Source organism: Pogona vitticeps, chromosome 4 (assembly GCF_051106095.1).
Source record: "Pogona vitticeps strain Pit_001003342236 chromosome 4, PviZW2.1, whole genome shotgun sequence".
NCBI lineage: Eukaryota > Metazoa > Chordata > Lepidosauria > Squamata > Agamidae > Pogona > Pogona vitticeps.
This window is the reverse complement of record NC_135786.1, coordinates 69,091,828-69,109,481: the sequence shown is the minus strand read 5'-3', so window position 1 is coordinate 69,109,481 and position 17,654 is coordinate 69,091,828. Positions and strand designations below refer to the sequence as shown.

The window sequence follows — 17,654 nt, the reverse complement described above, 5'->3', positions numbered from 1 at the left end:
TAAAAGCAGATCTTGAGGATATAGAGCCTCATCCTTCATTGCCCATGCCTGCCCCTCCAAAATCACTTCCACACTGTGTGTGTGTGGGGGGGGAGAAAAACAAAAAGAGGGGTTACTTCTACCTCAGAGCTCCATGTAGAGGAACAATTTTCCACATGTACCCCAATGTATAACAATATCTAGTTTAATTCAAACATTCCCTCACTGGTTTCAAGTTGGACCTATACTGTATGAGTTTAATTTCTCTGAAGTCAGCCTATTTTTCTATAAGTTTCTTTCTCTTGACAATAATGCAACTGTGACCCCTTGCATAGCCTCAGTATCACCTGTAAACGCTAGTGTCATTAAGATAAAAACACGCAGTCCACTCTCAGTGCCATCAATGGACATGCCTTTTATTTTAGATATGAAAAGCCTAAAAGATTCCATATAAAAATAGTTTGTATATACACTTCCAACACAATGCAGTTACAGTGTTCCTTGTATTGGATCTAGCATCCAGAATTTCCTTTCTAGAAAGTATCTAATCACCACTTAGAAATGGAGTTCATGAAAGCTGGGGACTGTCCCAATGACCTCCTGTAGGTTAATTCAACATTTCACTTCAACAAACTGGTGCTCCATTGCTGAAGGGACACCAGGGGAGCAAGGAACACGGTGATTTCGAAGACATCGTCTTCCCCATCAGTGGTGATTTAAAAACATTGGTTTCATTTTGAACCAGTACAGCTAAACAATCTTATTTCATCTTCACAATTATAAGCAATGCTGAATTAGCTGTTAACGCACATGGATAATGATGAAACATTCCCTGAAGTTGTTTTTAAGTCTCTATTTACAGTGTCATTGATTTCCACTATAAAGACTGGTGGCTTATAAATGTCAGACTTTTTAAGCCATATATACTGGATTACTGAGCACTTTTGTCTAGAGATGATGCCCCGTTTCCCCATCACAAGGTAAGTTAGAAATGAATGGGTGGAAAACTTTTAATTGTCCACACCATACAAGTATCCTCGAATCTTACAGGAAAGGCCATCAGGGTCACAAATAACCAAGAGGATAAGAAAGCCACAGATTAGCTTGTGAAAACAATAGCATGAAAGTACACGTGTCTTCTGTTATCCATTTGATTTGGCTTGCAACTCCTTTAGGTGTTTAGGTTTTCCATAATATTTCATGTGTGTGTCCACATACGTTAATATCTCAGCTGTAAAATTTTGGAGATCTGGATCACTTTGATCATTTTCTTTGATATTATATAAATGTTGTAGCCCATTTTCTTCTATTAACATGGCACAGTATCTGGCAGCTGGGGAGAAATAAAAGTTTGTTCACCAAAAGATACAGTATGAATATTTGTAATACTAGTATTAATTTTTCATATAAATTCACTGAATCTGTCTTCTCAATTCAAGATAGTAGATACATCTGCTCCCATTAACCCCTCACTTTACTGTACAACTATAAGCAGAAGTCCTCAGCTTCAGACACAGTGGACAGTTCTTCATCAAAAAGATTCTGGCTTTGAAAGAATTTGTCATTGTGTTTTGCATCAAAGATCCAAAGTTTAGGATATACAGTAGCTGAAGGAATATTGAGTTCACTTTGCTAATCCAAGGCCTGGGTTTTCTAGATACACAATTCAACTAATAGAAAACATTTACTTTACAGTGTGGCACAAAGAGCAGCACATTACACACTGCAATAAGCCACGTAAGATTTCATAGAACCAGAGAATAACTGGGTTGGAAGGGACCTACAGAGCCATCAAATCCAACCCCCTGATCAAAGCAGGAATCTAAATCAAATCAGATCTGAGAGATGGTTGTCCAATTTTCTCTTGAATACTGCCAATGTTAAGAGTTCTCACCACCTTCTGAGGTAATTGGCTCCACTGTCATACTGCTCTCACAGTTAAGAGGTTTTTCCTGATAATCAGCCTAAATCTGGCTTCCTGTAGCTTGAGCCAATGCACTCTGGGATGATTGGGAACAGATCCTGCCCCTCCTCTGTATGACTACAAGTATTGGAAACGTGCTGTCATATGTTCCCTCAGTCTTCTGTTCTCAAGTCTAAACATACCCAGTTCAATCTCTCCTCACAGTGTGATTTCCAGTCCCCTGATCATCCTTGTTGCCTTCCTCTGAACTTGTTCGTTTGTTAGCATCCTTCTTAAAGTGAAGTGTCCAGAACTGGACACAGTATTCTAGATGAGGCCTAACCATTTTTGCTTTGAGCTTAAACAAACAAAGAGATATATTTAAACAGACTTTTAAAAAACGAACTTGAAAATAAAATACATATTACAAACTGAATACGTACGGGTTTTGCAGCAGATGTGCAGAATGGCCCAAGCGGCCCAGATTTGTACTCCAGGTAATGCAAAGCAGTCAAGCAATGGGTAAAATGGCCTGAGAGATCTATGGATTGAAGAATTGCATGCATATTTATCAGTCATTTCAGAATTCAATATGCTGTCATTTCTCATATACTGGCACATACGCAACTAAGTCCTTAATCATAAAAATGACAGAGTAATGCCATGGAATTTGGATTAAACACTTCAAACATTCCAAATGGTATCTCTTTGTAGTGGTCATGTGTTGTGGAAAGGTCACTATAAAGAGTGGGAAACAAATCTGAACGCAAAATTTGCTTCGGACCTCATTAGGCAGAGTTGCTCTTGTACAAACAATTGTCTAGCATGTAACTATCTCGTGGGGGAAACATGAGCTGTTGTGAGTTGTTGTGACCCCCAAATTGAACACATATTGGATCTGAAACCTTATGAAATGGTACAAACCAACAAAGTGGCATCAAGAGCATGGAGTTGTAGAGCCACTTAACAGGACCAACGGATAAAAAAAAATAATAGGAAGTTGAGTACAGTGGTGCTTCGCTTGACGATGATAATCCGTTCCAGCAAGAAACGAAATCGTTGTCAAGCAAAAGTAGAAAGTCCATTGAAATGCACTGAAAACCGTTCAATGCGTTCCAATGGGCGAAATACCTCACCATCCAGCGAAGATCCTCCACAGGGCAGCCATTTTCTGGTGTCTGTATAGCGAGGAATCCATCCTTAACACACAGCTGGGAGCCATTTTGCACAGCGGGCAGCCATTTTGAGAGCTGCTGATCAGCTGTTTTTAGATCATCGTTTAGCGAAAAATCGGTTCCCGAAGCAGGGAACTGATCATCGTCAAGTGGATTTTCCCCATTTAAACATCATTTTGCAATCGCAAAACCTCATTGTTAAGCGGATTTGTCATGGAGCAGGGTAATCGTTAAGCGGGACACCACTGTAACTTGTTCTTTGACTGCTGCACGGTCAAATCAACAGTAAAAAGTCAGCTGCACCCTTTAAAATGATTAATGACAAACTGGTTCACAGAAACATGTACTCCTTATTTTATCACAAAACAAAAATACCATGGGTATTTTTATCATGGTGCAGAAATTAAGAGCAGCCAATATGAGCCCATGCTCCATGTTGCTTCCCAACAATGTATTTAGTTTTCAAAGAAATAGCAGGGTTAATCTGTTTCAACAAGTAAAACAATAAAACAAATTAAAAAAACAAAACAAAGCTATTTTGGTACCTAAGAGACTAACATATTTACTTCACTTTGAGTTTTCATAGCTTACAATCCACTTGCTCAGACACATGAACTGAAACATCTAGCCTCCAGTTAATGCAGAAGTATACAAGGCAGGGGGGCAGTGATGAGGAATACAGGCACAAGAAATCAATTTTCAAAATGACAATAGCAAATCACTTTATTAACACAAGCAACAAGTTTTGAGAGAGTGTTGAAGTATGAGTTGAAATAATAAATGAATAAATACCCTGGTCATAGGCAGAATAATTAATTCTGGGGTGCACCATCTTCCACTTTCAAAGGCAACCGTATGCTTCCCAAGTGAGTTCATCATTTTAACTATGGTGCTTGAGGACTTCAGAGCAAACAGTGTTAGTGCTGGGGGTGCTCAAGATCCATAGTAAGACCACTTTGTCAGGAGTGGCCAGGACTTCAGGTCCCCCATGACAGTCACAGGTCTTTCCCAGGTAGTTTCTAACCCTATTCATTCTGCAAGGCATACTCTGCACCTGATTTTCTGGATGAGATGATGGTGTGGAGGTAAAGCTCTCCACCCCAACCAAGATCATCTTGTCTACCTCAGGAAAGCAGCCTATCAAACAGTGGAGTGGTGGTACAACAGGACTCCTATTGCACCCTGGAGACCCACCTTTGGGTACACACACCAGACTGCACAATATTTGGTAGCTGACATTAAATATAGCACTGCAGCTCCACCTCTCCAGGTCTGCACACACACACTTTCACTATAACTATGCTTCACTTTCAAAGTTGACTGCAGTTAGTCCAGTTCCCAAGAGGAAAGTATGATTAGCTATTCATTTAAAAAGTTATGGGACAGCACATACCCACATCAGAGAACCAAATTGTATTTCTTGCCTTGCTCAGTTCAATTTGCACATCTGTGGCTATTTCTTTCTGAAAAATATTCCCTGTAAGATTCCCTAATAAGCAATCCAATACATACTATCCAATATATGTATATTTAAACAACAACAACATACCTATAGGCTGGCAGGGCTACCATCTTACATTCTGGTGCTGGCCACTTCAGGACAGCCGAGTGCTATTATTTAAAAAAGAAAGGAAGAAAGAAAAGAAGGTGAGGTGTCAACATTTTGATCGGTCTTGCAAATACCCAAAGGAATTATAGAATTTAGTTCATTGTACCAGTTTTTCAATAAGAGATCTTCTCTGTGTTTGACTCGGTGTCCAAGCTTGTTCGCCCCTGGATAGCAAATTGGCAACAATCCCAGCTGAGAAGTAACCAACTTCAATCTCAACACTGTTCAGTAATTCATTAACATGATCTATGAAGTCCTTCTGCATTAATCTGGAATGTAGTTCTCTCACTTCTGCTACATTGTTCTGAGAGGAAAGAAAAGAAAATTATGGGAAAAAGTACATCACTGGTGGTAAATTAACTGAGTGTTGTTAAAGGACGTAACTTCAAAAGAAGGATGGACCAACATTTAATAGCTTGTTGTTTTCTTGAGAATTGCCACACATTTCAAACCAAGAACAAGAGCTAGATTTTTCAGTGTTTTGTCAAACTGAAAGTACCAATCAAGGCATGGAAGGTGTAAAGAAAACTACCTTTTCAGAAAGGCTGAAGAACAGAAGAGCAGGTGAAATTAACCTAATCATAAAACATATACTTTTTAAAAACTACAATAAATTTATACAAATAATTCAGACAGACTATGCTTGATTCTGATCTTACCAGAAGGCCAAGAACTTTATGTTGTATAGAAGAGTCAGATGAAAAGGTCTGTGGACAGAAATCAACATAATTACTACTACTAAGCTTAAGTAGGATTCCATTTATCAACTGATCAGAAAGACAACTCCCATGTTTACCTCTAAAACACGCATGAAAAGCTCCAGCCCTTTGTTTTCAATGAAATGCCTACAAGTAGTTGGAGATTCGTCTGTGAGATTCCACAGTGCACTCAAAGTAAAATGAAAAGTTGTGTCCAATTCATTCTGATTTGTCTTCTGTTCAACTATCTCAAGAAGTTTCTATAGAAAAGGACAACACCATTAATAAACACTGCAGTATAAGTGTATGGAAAATGCAAATTACAGCATAGCATTCTCTCTGCATGCCCTTCCTTCACATATTTACAATTCCATGTTAGAGGAACAGGCACACAATGACTCACCCCAACAACAATGTAGAACTCTGCAGTAAGCTGTGCAGCTTGCTCGTCTGAAAGCTGAAAATCATGCAGAAGTTACAAAAAAATTCTGAGACATGCTGTGAAAATAAAGAAGCATCAGGTTAAATGGAAAATCCACATACCTTAAGAGCTAGGATAGATATGATATTAACAGCAATCCTTTGTATATGTTGATTTTCCTGGTTACATAGCCATTGTACAACAAATTTGGCAGCTGCGAACCTGTAATTTGAAAGCATTGTCACAGTATTTTCTGTAGTACTTCAACAAGTCATAGTGAAAGACAAATATTAGTAAAGCATCCCTTTCATCATCACTATGTTTTAAGTAGAGCATCCCTTTCATCATCACTGTATTTTATGTAGACGTGCACTCCAACAGTCAGGGAAACAGAAGTTAAGAAGTGCTCCACATGTATTTCAGAGTAGGCACAGGAAAAAGGACAGATCCTTGAGTTTTAAATAAGGTGAGAGATAGGGAAAAGACCACCAACTGTGTTGGCTGTAGCAGCTCAATGTGACTCACAGAAGACTGCTAAAATGAAGCCTTTTATGAGTCACATTAAGCCATTACAGTATAGAATCCAACTAGAGGGTTACTTGCCTGTTAAATGGAACATCCTGCAAGATCCTTACACTAGATAATGAAAGAAGACAGTTCTTCTGGAGCTGTAAGGGGACAGAGAAAGTTGAACATCATGCAACTGTACATTAAAAAAACAACAACAACCAAATTATGCTGGCAGAAGGTCACTGACACAACTCAAAGCATCATACTGTGGCTAACTAACAAGCTGCCACTTTGATTCCTCATCATGCACCAGTCAAGTAGCTCACCATGTGACCAGGAACCAAAGTATGACTCATTAGGGGCAATTTGCCACTGTCTGAAATCCGGTTGCTTTAGTTTACACTGCCTAAGGCTGCTGTCATGAGCTGCAGCAGTTTTTTGAAATTACAAATTAACAACCCGACCTTCCAAAAGGTCCTGAAGGTTAACTGGAATTTCTTTTGTTGTGATGAAGTCTTTGACGGGGACACAGGAAGGGAAGAAGTCTTTAATTTCTGGAAACTGTTTCCCAATTTCAGAAATAAAAAACATCCACTGTCCTGTGGCCCATAATAAAAGGGATCCAAAGGCAGCCTTGGCACCTAACGGGAAAGGGGAGTAGGTCTTGAAATTGTTAATTTCTAAAATATTGCAGCTGCTGATGACATCATCAGCCTTACTTGGCTGAGTTAAAGCAACAGGATTTCCACCACTATGAGGGATACTCTACAAGAGAATGTTGGCCTCTAATTGCTACAGCTAGTCACAAAATGTGATTCAGGAATTCATATTTGTTAGATGTGATTAACTTCATATGCAAGAATAACAGTCTAGATCACTGAAATCCTGTATGCCAGTGGCGGATTTTGAGTTACAGTGCAAAAAAGTAACCTTTACAAGCTCTGCCTTTATATCAGAGATTATCCAGCATCAGGGAAACAGATACAAAGCAATTTCTAAGATAAAAATGGAACCCTGGAAGGAGGAACACCTATGTGGTCCACAGGCCTTTTCTAACCATTACGCCCATACTAGGCTTCTTGAATCTCACATTCTTACCTGCTGTTGTTCAGGAAAGGTTTCCATGGCTTTGAGGAGTAACTGAATCACACTGGAGAGAAGGCGAACAGGCATGCCTGCTGCTAGGCCTTGCCTGGTTAAGTTAAGGGCACATGCGCTGGCAGTTAACTGTACAGCCAAGTCCAAAGGATGATTCCTCATTCCAATAATCACCAGCTACACCATGAAATGCAAGAACAACAAACTTAGGTAAAAATACATATTTTAAGGTACAGATAAGGAATAACAGATTCACTTGGCAAGAAAAATGATCCAAGTGGATGATAATGATCAAATCACCCCACAATCTGAAAATGCAAGTCATTCCCATCAGGATTTGTTTCTTACCTTTAGGATTTCAGGCTTTGTAATTCTCATAAAACATGTCTGAGTAAAAAGATGAAAGAAGGCTTCCTTGACAAAGCATGCCCTCTCACTGTAGCGTTTCAAGGCTTCTAAAATCTGTGTTTCATTCTCTCCTCCAGCCACCTTTTAACATGCAAAGAGTTCAGTTTTTTTTCAGTTTGCTTAGAATTTTTATTTCATGTCTAAATCAGCAGTATAATGAATCTGATGACATATTCTCACAGCAACATTGTTTAGATTGATGGTTCCCAACCTTCGGTAATCGGGTGTTCTTGGACTGAAATTCCCAGAAACCCCAGCCATCACAGCTAGCGGTGAAGGTTTTCAGGAATTGCAGCCCAATAACATTTCGGTTACCCAAGGTTGGGAGCCACTGGTTTAGATGTTTGGGAGATAAAACCAAACCTACATTTTTGTTACAAGTATCTATCATTCCTGAAATGAGGTGTGCATGCATGAGTGGAATACCTTTATTTCTTCTGAAGCTACAAGACATCCAATATATTGACTGAAATCTTATTGCTATGTATAGTAAATTGCACCAGAGTAGGCCCATTGAATCAGTGAGCATTTGGCGAGTCAACTCCTCTGTAAGTTCCACTAATTCAAATGGGCCTATTCTAGTTCCAACTTCCTATATTAAACAACAGGATTTCAGCCATTGAATAAGCCCAGGAAACAGTCCCACTAAAACCACTGACACTTTTGATGAAACTAAATCCCTTCTAAGTGAAGACAAGCCTGGGCCTAACCAGAAGCCTCAGATAAAACATTTTGAACATAAGTTGAACATTTTTCAACAGGTGCTACTTCCTCCCAGAGTTTCTTGTGTAGCTTTTGCCCACTTGGTTTTACTTTACTTTTTACTGAACCCTGAGCAGTGCACACATGCATGCACAAACATAGAAAAAGTCCTGTTCTCCAATGCAGCAGACTTTCCTGCCAAGCAAGCTCTCACTGCTCTCTGGGTGAGATGTTGTTTTTTGCTAAAAACATTGCCTTTATAGCAGAGGCAGCTAGGACCAGCCCATGCCAAAGGCAGGAAATGCAGGAGTAGTACAGCCCTCTTCTTCATAGGTGCAAGAAGCCACATGATTACTTTTGAAGGTAAATCAACTTCCTGTGGGGGGGTGGAGGGGAAATCATCTAGTTTTCCACCCAGCACCTGGTTTAACTGCTTCATGGCTTGAGGTCATGAATGAAAATCTTACGCACTGATAGAAATGAGCTCTTGGCTTTTCAAATGTATTTTTTATTTAATTCTTAAGTATAATTAAATTTGCCCGTGTTGATTTTGTTAGTCCAAAAACATAAGAAAGGTACTAAACTAAATGCCAACTACCACTGTATTAATAGAACACCTGAAAAATTCAAACCTTCAAGGTTCCTTCTCCTGAAAGGAACTCTGTGTATCCAGCATCCGTACAAAGCAATCCCACAAATCGCATCCTTGGCCGCTGTTTTACAAATGCTTCTACAGCTTCATCAGTAATGTATTTACTTCCAGAAATGTCCAAAGAAACAAGGTTGGGGAGAATGTCTTTTTGCTGTAGCAAGTGAAAGGGAATATCTGACGTGGAATGCTGCTCATCTGAGATGTCAAGGTGAATCAGATACTTTAGCTCTCGTATGACATCTAAGAACTTTGGTGTAGACATTTTCAAACATTTCAAACTATGCATAGTTAGAGACTTCAGACGATCTTTGCAGGTAAGGAGCGCAGTTATGTCTGTGACAGAGGTATTAGATATATCCAGAGTTTCTAATTTTGGCAAGGAAGCAACCTCAGCTAGATCCTCATCATGGAACAACACATTGGTAATGCTCAAAGATCGAAGACCAGACAACTGACTGAAGCACCTTTCATAAGGATTTGTAGAAGAAACAGTTAATGAGTCCAAGACAAGGCACTGAAGGTTGTTCTGGATCCATGTACTACTGCCCAGCCCACTTACAACATCAGCTATAGTAACAGCGTCATTTATTCCTGCAGCATCAAGTTCTACTAGTTTATGATGGCAAAAGGCCTTCTTGAACGACTGGGCTGAGATTTTTGCTTTGCGGATGCAAGCTTGCTTCAAGCGCATTTGGTTGCCTTGGAAAATGCCCACTGTGCCATCGTTCAACAGCTCTATTAGGAAAGAAAGAAAAAAGTATCAGAGCAAATAATCTACTAAAATTGAGTCAGTCATTTCCCAGTTGCATAGTGGATCACAGGCATTTAAATAAATAATCAGGACTATATATTTATCAACTCCTCACCTTCTTGCAAAAAGTGAATAGCATTCAAGTTAAACAAATTTCCTTTTATATACATAATTAATTTCACTTTTGCTTATCCTAATGGAAAGAGAGGGAAGAAAGGGAATGACAGCTTTGATCTAAACATGGCAATACAGACTAAGACATACAGTATTTCAATCTTTATTCATTTATGCCTTTAAAACCTTTATGATATTCTAACTTTAGAGATATATGCATTGCAACTACAAGTGTTCTTGAGTCTCCAGAGCACTGATGTACAATATATATGGAACATTATGTTCCTGTTTTTGAATAACCCACTGTTCAGAACATTAGTGCCAAACACTTTGATACTGCTGGCACAGTAATAACTCTTACCTCGGTAAGCCATTGTCTGCAGCAATCGATCAGACACTTCTTGAGGAAGCCTTGCATATTCTTTCAGGCACAACGACCCATCTGGTCTCTCTACACAGAACTTTTCTAAATCAGCAACCAAGGCATTCAGGCAGATGTCAATTAGAGAATACGGAGATGCTTCAGCCTGTCATCCATAAGCCCCAAACCAAAACATCCTATTAGCAAGATGTAGTCCACACAGAGGATGCTTAGAACAATTATGCCACTTTTACAAGCCATTTGATCTCACTATTGTGAGTAACTGGAAACTAGAGAATGGGAAAAGGCTCACTTGACAGCACATAATTATTGAAAAGATAAGTCTTAGAATGGGCTGCTCCCCCTCAACTCAAATCCCTAAAAATTGTTTCCCCTTCACTCACTCACTCATCAGCCCTTGCACCAAAGAGCTTTGCTAGATCTGCTGAAGGGCCCATCAAATCTAGAATGTTACTTCCTTCTGAGGGGCATCACACGTAAGATGTAAGCCCACAACACACACACAGCTGCAGCTCCTCAACACTGACACGCACGCTGGTTTTATAACCTGGAGTCCGCACATAAGGCACCAGTCGACCGCTACCGCACCACACAACTGCAGGATCACTGAAGAGGGAAATGCAAAGCGTCCCTTCTAAAACATTGCTCTCTCCCATCGGAACGATCCGTGTCCAAATCCAAGAATGCAAGCCAGGACTGTGCTGTTACCCTCGGCTCCCTGCTAGCTCTTCCCTCGCCTCGGCAAGCTACTCTCAGCAAGCGCTTCCACCCCGGCAGGCTGCGTCTCGCTGCCCCCCCCCCAAAAAAGGATCTCCTTCGACCGCACCCAAGGACCCCTTTCAGAGCCCCCTCCCGAGCCACTCACTTGCACAGCCGGACAATCCCCACAAATTGTCAGCGGAGCCCGTTGCCGGTTCTGGATGTGCAGGAACCGCACCATGGCGACCAGCCGGCATGGACTCCCAACAGAGGGGAGGCGGGGTTAGCAACAACCGGAAGCGAAGCGACACGGACTGGGGGAAAAAGAACACCCACCGAACGAGGAAAGGAAGTGGGTAGGGCGCATGCGCCGAGGGAGAACGCTGGAAGGGAGAAAAGTGCCTGTGAGAGAGCAGAATCGATTGCCGAGCAACGGCTCAGTGGGGACGTCCCAGCAGGAAGTGAGGGGAGAGAGTTTTGAATGGCCTTTTATTCTTAACTGCGCTATCCCTTCGCAAACCTGATCTTGCTTCGCTTTCTTAGTTGTTCCACAGGTAGAGTACAGTACATCCATTAGGCATCCTTCAGTTTCGAGAGACTATGCTAACGTGCTCTGAATGGGGGACTTGGAACAGCGTCTAGTGTAGCTGAGAAGGCCAATTCGAGAGTGACAATCCCTTCCACACTGACGACAAATGCAGTCTGGCCCCTGGTCCAGGTCCCTGATTTTGTTGGTTTTGGGACTGCCTCTTTGCCTTGGCCTGCTGGGCAAGGGTCTCTTCAAATTGGGAGAGGCCGTGATGCAACACTTGCCTCCAGGCTGAACGCTCAGACGTCAAGGTTTCCCATCTGTTGAGGTCCATTCCTAAGGCCTTCAGATCCGGCTTACAGATATCCTTCTGTTGCAGCTGTGGTCTGTAATATTTGTATTTATATGTGCATATAAATACAAATATGTGTAATCTCTGCCATTTGTAAACATCCACTTCCTCATTGAAAAGTGTGTGGAGATGTCTAGCCATTTTTCAGGGTACAGTAATATGTTCAACTGCTGTATTCTTGGTAATTCTAAGTTTAGATCCAACAGCAGCATGTAGAACAAATTCTAGAATGCCAGTATAGGTAGTGGAAGCTAATCTATTAGGACAAAGGAGGCATTGTCCCACCTCAGGCTCAGGTGTTGAATGACGGTATATTCCAGTTATGTTTGCTAAAAAGGGACAACAGGCACTGATACCCACTCTTTCTTTCTTTGGCTCAGCCTATTGCAGGCATTGGAAATGCAAAGAAGGGAGTTTAAGGAGAAGAGAGGAAGCCAGACAGAGACTAAGAGTTTTGTGAGAAAACTGTTGTTGTATGAGGAGGGAATATTGCTCACAAGTATATTGAAATAAATGAATGCTGAAAGTCAACCAACTTAATATATATTTTATTACTGTGCTGCCCATAAGCCACCCATGCACGATGTTATTCTTTCATCAATTTAATTCACTTTAAAAACCAGTGGTGGCTCTGGGAAAAGAAATGAGCTGGGTCATAGGAGCCAGGGGTGGAGTGGGGGACAAATGGTGCCTATCAAAGTTATCCTTGGGTCATTGTAAATCAGTTTTCAGAGACACAGCTGGTAAAAGTGGATTTGCTGTCTACAGTAACCCAAATTAAAAACAGAGGACAATCAGTATAACTCAGCACAGATCAAGTTTCTATCATTTCTTCTTAGCAATTATTGTTTGAAACCATGTTAATAGATTTATAGTATAATACTGTACATGTCTACTCAATTTTTTTTCACTGAGTTCAATCAGGCTTACTCTGCAAGTGGATATAGGACTGCAGCCTCACGTTACAATCATACATATTCTTATTAGGGAGCAAATTTCACTGAACTCAGCAAAAATATTACAGTTGCCTGGAATGGAGCGAAGAATTTATGAGAAGTACCGTCTCCTGTGTAAAATTAACTTTATTTTTAATACATTGACTTGCATAAGAAATATTTACTGCTCTGCCTTAAGGCAGCAACACATCCAACACAGAGGAAACCGGTGTGGCTCTGATAATTAAATATAACTTTGCTCTATTTGAACACTGCCTCCTGAAAGAAGATACAAATTCACTAAGACACAGAGATGTGTAACAAACTTGTTTGTTATTTTGCTAGTAGTGACAGTTATTATTTGCACTTCTGATTATAGTGCCTTATAACTGTAATAAATAATATTCATTGACAGCACATTTCCTTCCTTAGTTATCCCAGTATTTACATGGTCACTTAAGTAATGAAATAAAAAGGCTATTCCCTCCAATTAATAGTATTTTAGGAATCTTTAATTTTCTTCACCAATGTATATTTTGCTACTATGGAAATTCAGCAAAGATACCTTGACCCACTCCTGTTTTTTTAAAAAAAGCATATCCGTTTTTTATTCCTATTATAGCAGTGATAATTCCCATTGGTAGTACAAAGCTACTAGCACAGGGACCCCTAGTAATAAGGCAGCAAATTTTTAAATTGTGAAACAAATTGTAGAGCAATCCTTTCAAAATAGTAAGTTTGACTGAAGGCATTGTTTGCTTTACATCAGTTCTACTTTATGTCAGTCTTTGTGTACTTCTGTGAATTCTATTTTGCCCCCACAAAATATTAATAGATACAAACCAGAGGAAGTTTTTAACCATGGAAAGTTTTATGTAAAACTTTAATACTCCACACAGTGATGTAATTTACACCAGACTTTACATAAGATATTGGATGAGAGTTGTGTTGCCTTGCACATAAACTTCACTGCACAAATACTGACAAAGTATTTACGAGAAAGAGCAAAGCAATTGATCGCCTGTCATAAATAAGGTGATCAGATGGTCCTCCATGTTGTACAATCCCATAAACTGAGCAAACTCTTTCTACACTTAGCAGTCCTTTTGGGGGAGAGAACCACAGTTTTCCCAGTCTTCTGTTAAACACATATCTAATCATAACAAGTGTCAAAGCACTGTTTGATCTTTTTCTTCTTCTCCTTTTTGAAAGAACTGCAACTCCCCCTTTCCTTCATATGCCTTCGGCTCCTTGGAGCAGAAGCCAGGTTTCTCCCTACAAACAAATTCCACCATAGGATATTAGGAAAATTAAACTATGATTAAAAATTCAGGTGCTCTTTTTAGAAATAATGGGTGAAACATCAGACAAATCAGAAAGCTCCACATGGGGTTCAAAAAGTCTCTATGGAACAAGATGCCTCTGGTCACCTTACTCATAACCTGTTGTGTTTAAATGTGTGGATACATGACATTGTTTCAAGCTCGATAGTGCTGACGTTACAAGCACAAACAGTTCTATTCAAATACTGAGTTGGTGAATAGTTCTATTTAAACACAACTATTCTGAAGGAATGAAGCAAGCAGAAATGATTTCTTGTACTTGAACTCAACAGAATTTCTAAAGGTTCCATTTTGGATGTACATCTGAATGGTAGTCTTCATTTTTTCATACAAGCAAAGGCGATCCGACATGACCAGTTTAAGAATGCATCCTAGATCCTCATGAAAACCCTTAATGGCAGAGACCATTAAATACAACATTTGCCAGCCATGAGTTGTGTGTGCTTCCACATCAGCTGGCAAAACGTTTTAATGGTGATCATTGTAACCAAAGTTATTCCAACTACAGACACTTTGCAAAGGATTATTAGAGGATAATTTATACACATATTCCCTGTTATTTAGTGTTTCCTTTAAATTTGTCTGGTTTTTAACAAGGAGGTGGCCGCCCATGCCGCAAAATATGTTTTTCTAAACTATCTAAAATTGAGTTAGCAATTCGTTGGACATCTGGATCAGTCTGGCTGTTTTCTTTGATATTAAACAAGTGGTGCAATCCACCTTCTTCAATTAACATACTGCAGTACCTGGCAGCTGAAATGAGAAAAAAGAAAAATGCAGTGTGCTTAAGTCTCTTGCATTTGGTTGCCTGCTTCTGTCACATGGTATTTACTGTTTAAAATCTAGATGTAAACTACAAAAGGATCTAGCAAAATAGTTTTGCTAACCAGATGCTGCAAATAAGCCCCAATTATCCATAACATTTTCTTATTGCAGACAGGAGCAGCAAAACCATGATTAGCCATGTCCTCGCACAACATCTGTGGATGCTAAAATATGCATGTTAGGGTTAACAGTGGAAATTGTCTCTTCTACATACCCTGATGCAGGATAACATAGGAGACAAAGAATTACAGATAACCACTACAGAAGAGCAGCATATCTATCTAATCTCTGATACCCTCATGATCCTGTCCTGTTTTCTAGGACTAGGAGTGCTACCAGAGAGATTGCTCCTAGTGTCATGAGATGACATTGTGTAACTATTCAATTTTTTGTTCAACTGATTTTTTTAATGTGTGCAGCAAGAAAAAGAAGAAAGCAATCAGAAAATGGTGTGAGGGCTTACAAATATAAGATAACATTGTCTAGATGACTCATAAAGCTTACATTTGAAGCAGGAGATAGCATAACAAAAGCCTCATTCCCTAAGAGAGGGAAAAGTAATAATCAACAAGCTTTTGGTTTGCATTCCAGCCCAACTTGGATCCTTATTCTTCTCTCCCATTCCCTTTGTAACACACAGAACCTGCTTATTTCTTCATTGACCATGCCTCCCAGTCTTTACTGGAGCCTCGTGGCACAGTGGTTAAGCTGCAGCCAAAACTGTGCTCCTCACCCAGGGTTGAATCCCAGGTAGCTGGTTCAAGCTTGACTCAGCCTTTATCCTTAAAGCCATAACAGCTCTTAGTGCTGCTTCTAGGACACAAGAATTAGTGGTTGTTGTGGGTTTTTCGGGCTCTTTGGCCGTGTTTTGAAGGTTGTTCTTCCTAACGTTTTGCCAGTCTCTGTGGCTGGCATCTTCAGAGGACAGCACTTTGCTGCTCTCAAGCTTTTTGCTGCTCTCAAACTTTCGTCACATGTAGTACTTCTCTAGGGATCTGTTATGTGCTGCAATATCGTATTTAACATGGTGACCCTAACCAGGTTTTCAAGGTATGTGAGATATTTAAGGAGTAATTTTACCACTTCACCCCCTATGGGTTTCCATGGCTAAATATGGATTTGAACCCAAGCCTCTTGAATCCTACTCCCTCACTGTACCCACTATACCACACTGGCTCCCTCTTTAGGGATATAGATGATGACTTAGCACTAGATCTACTTTTGTGACTAAACAAATGCTTAGTCCCAAGTGGTCCCGTGTTTAATTTATTTATCACTTCTACAGCAGCTGTTCCTCCAATTAACTCAAGGTAGTAAACATGCTACTTGTAGCCTTGTAATCATCCCCCAGGTAGGTTAGAAAGAGATACAATAGCCGACGTCTAGTAGTGACTCACAACTAGAGTCATTCAGCCATTGAGGATTTGGAGAGGCAGTTCCTCCATAAGTTCCATTAATTCAATGGGACTACTCTAGTCGTGATTTACTGTTGGCTTTCAGCCACCAACATACCAATAGCCTTCCCATGTGAGCAGAAATTTCAGCCAGTGCTCTTGATCCAGGTCTAACACTTTGTCTAATGCATCACAATGGCTCCTAGAACCCCAAATACGTGGAATATCACCTTACCCCATGCTTGACTACTAATTTTGCTTTCTCCCTGGGATAAAAATATGACAGATTTTCTGATGTGAAAAATATAATACATACTTTATAGATACATTGCAAAATTACTAGGCTGTATCCAATTGTTGGTCCTGGTGAAAGCAGGCACATTGAGTTACTGGACTTGTTAAATCAACACAGCATGATTCTCACTGGAACTAAGTATTGGGTTTAACCCACTGAAAGTGATTTAGTGTATATCGGTTATCTAGCTAAAATCACAAGAACAATCCTGTCACTCAAACTACATGTCCAAAGTGTTACTCTAGATGTAGAATTTAGTCTCAGTACATACGATTTTTACTGCAGACATGTTGCATTGCCCACACTGCCCACAGCTGTACTCCTGGAGTCATGAAGCAGCCAAGCAAAGGGAAAAAAGGATTGAATGACCTATTATGAAAAGAAAAATAGAGGCACTGTCACTTTTGTACTTTTACTGCATAACAGGAGGGCAAAATTTCCCCCCGTGATGTGCCTTAACTGCGCCGCCGCACACACCCCCAGCCCAAATGTGATCTCTGGGCCTCAAATGCAATCTCTCAGTGCTTCCAAATTGCGAAATAGTTCCAAAATTGTTTAAAGAAGCTGGACACATTTTGGCTCAGGAGGTCTCCTTGTGTCTTTCTGGAGGTTGTATCTGTAAGACTATATCAAAGTATCTACTCTTCATCATATTAAATATAATCCTCCTCATTCAGTTATCACTTTCTGACTCTTCATTGCTTGGAATGCTGGGTTTAGAAGTCCCACTGGGCAGATTCCCAGCATCCATGTGGAGCATTATGGGTGACCGAGTAAGCCCCTGCGTATTGTATGCTGCACAGTAGCAGGCAGCAGCACTGCGAGGGCGGCATGAAACAGCCCAGCAGGCTAAATTCGGCCCGTGGGCCTTGAGTTTGAC

The 17,654-nt window shown here is 40.3% G+C and overlaps 2 protein-coding genes across 2 annotated transcripts in view; both read right to left on the bottom strand.

Annotated features, from left to right (window-relative positions):
• Positions 1–374: 374 nt before the first annotated feature.
• LOC110076156 (protein zyg-11 homolog B) lies at positions 375–11,410 on the bottom strand. Its single transcript, XM_020788107.3, has 14 exons — positions 11,268–11,410; positions 10,382–10,547; positions 9,136–9,890; positions 7,742–7,882; positions 7,394–7,570; positions 6,389–6,453; positions 5,908–6,007; positions 5,768–5,821; positions 5,463–5,624; positions 5,326–5,373; positions 4,773–4,970; positions 4,607–4,668; positions 2,326–2,423; positions 375–1,312 (listed from the first exon to the last, which is right to left on the bottom strand). Exons 1-14 carry the CDS (start codon positions 11,340–11,342, stop codon positions 1,122–1,124), a joined length of 2,292 nt encoding a protein of 763 aa, XP_020643766.2. The 5' UTR covers positions 11,343–11,410; the 3' UTR covers positions 375–1,121.
• Positions 11,411–13,769: 2,359 nt separating this feature from the next.
• The window catches only part of ZYG11B (zyg-11 family member B, cell cycle regulator), a 30,680-nt gene continuing 26,795 nt past the window's right edge, over positions 13,770–17,654 (bottom strand). Inside the window, exons 13-14 of the mRNA XM_020788106.3 lie at positions 17,046–17,143; positions 13,770–15,013 (exon numbers count right to left, since the gene is read on the bottom strand). Of these exons, the coding sequence (XP_020643765.1) occupies positions 14,850–15,013; positions 17,046–17,143 (262 nt within the window). The 3' untranslated portion in view covers positions 13,770–14,849. The remainder of the gene's footprint in view (positions 15,014–17,045; positions 17,144–17,654) is intronic.

Bases quoted from the DNA above. Each gene is read 5' to 3' on its own strand.
- LOC110076156 (XM_020788107.3), bottom strand. From the start codon at position 11,342: ATGGTGCGGTTCCTGCACATCCAGAACCGGCAACGGGCTCCGCTGACA. The intron at 6,454-7,393 runs GTAAGAATGTGA...GTCCCCTTACAG, and splicing joins CCTTTCCTGAACAACAGCAG to CTCCAGAAGAACTGTCTTCT. The intron at 6,008-6,388 runs GCAAGTAACCCT...TTCAAATTACAG, and splicing joins CAGGATGTTCCATTTAACAG to GTTCGCAGCTGCCAAATTTG.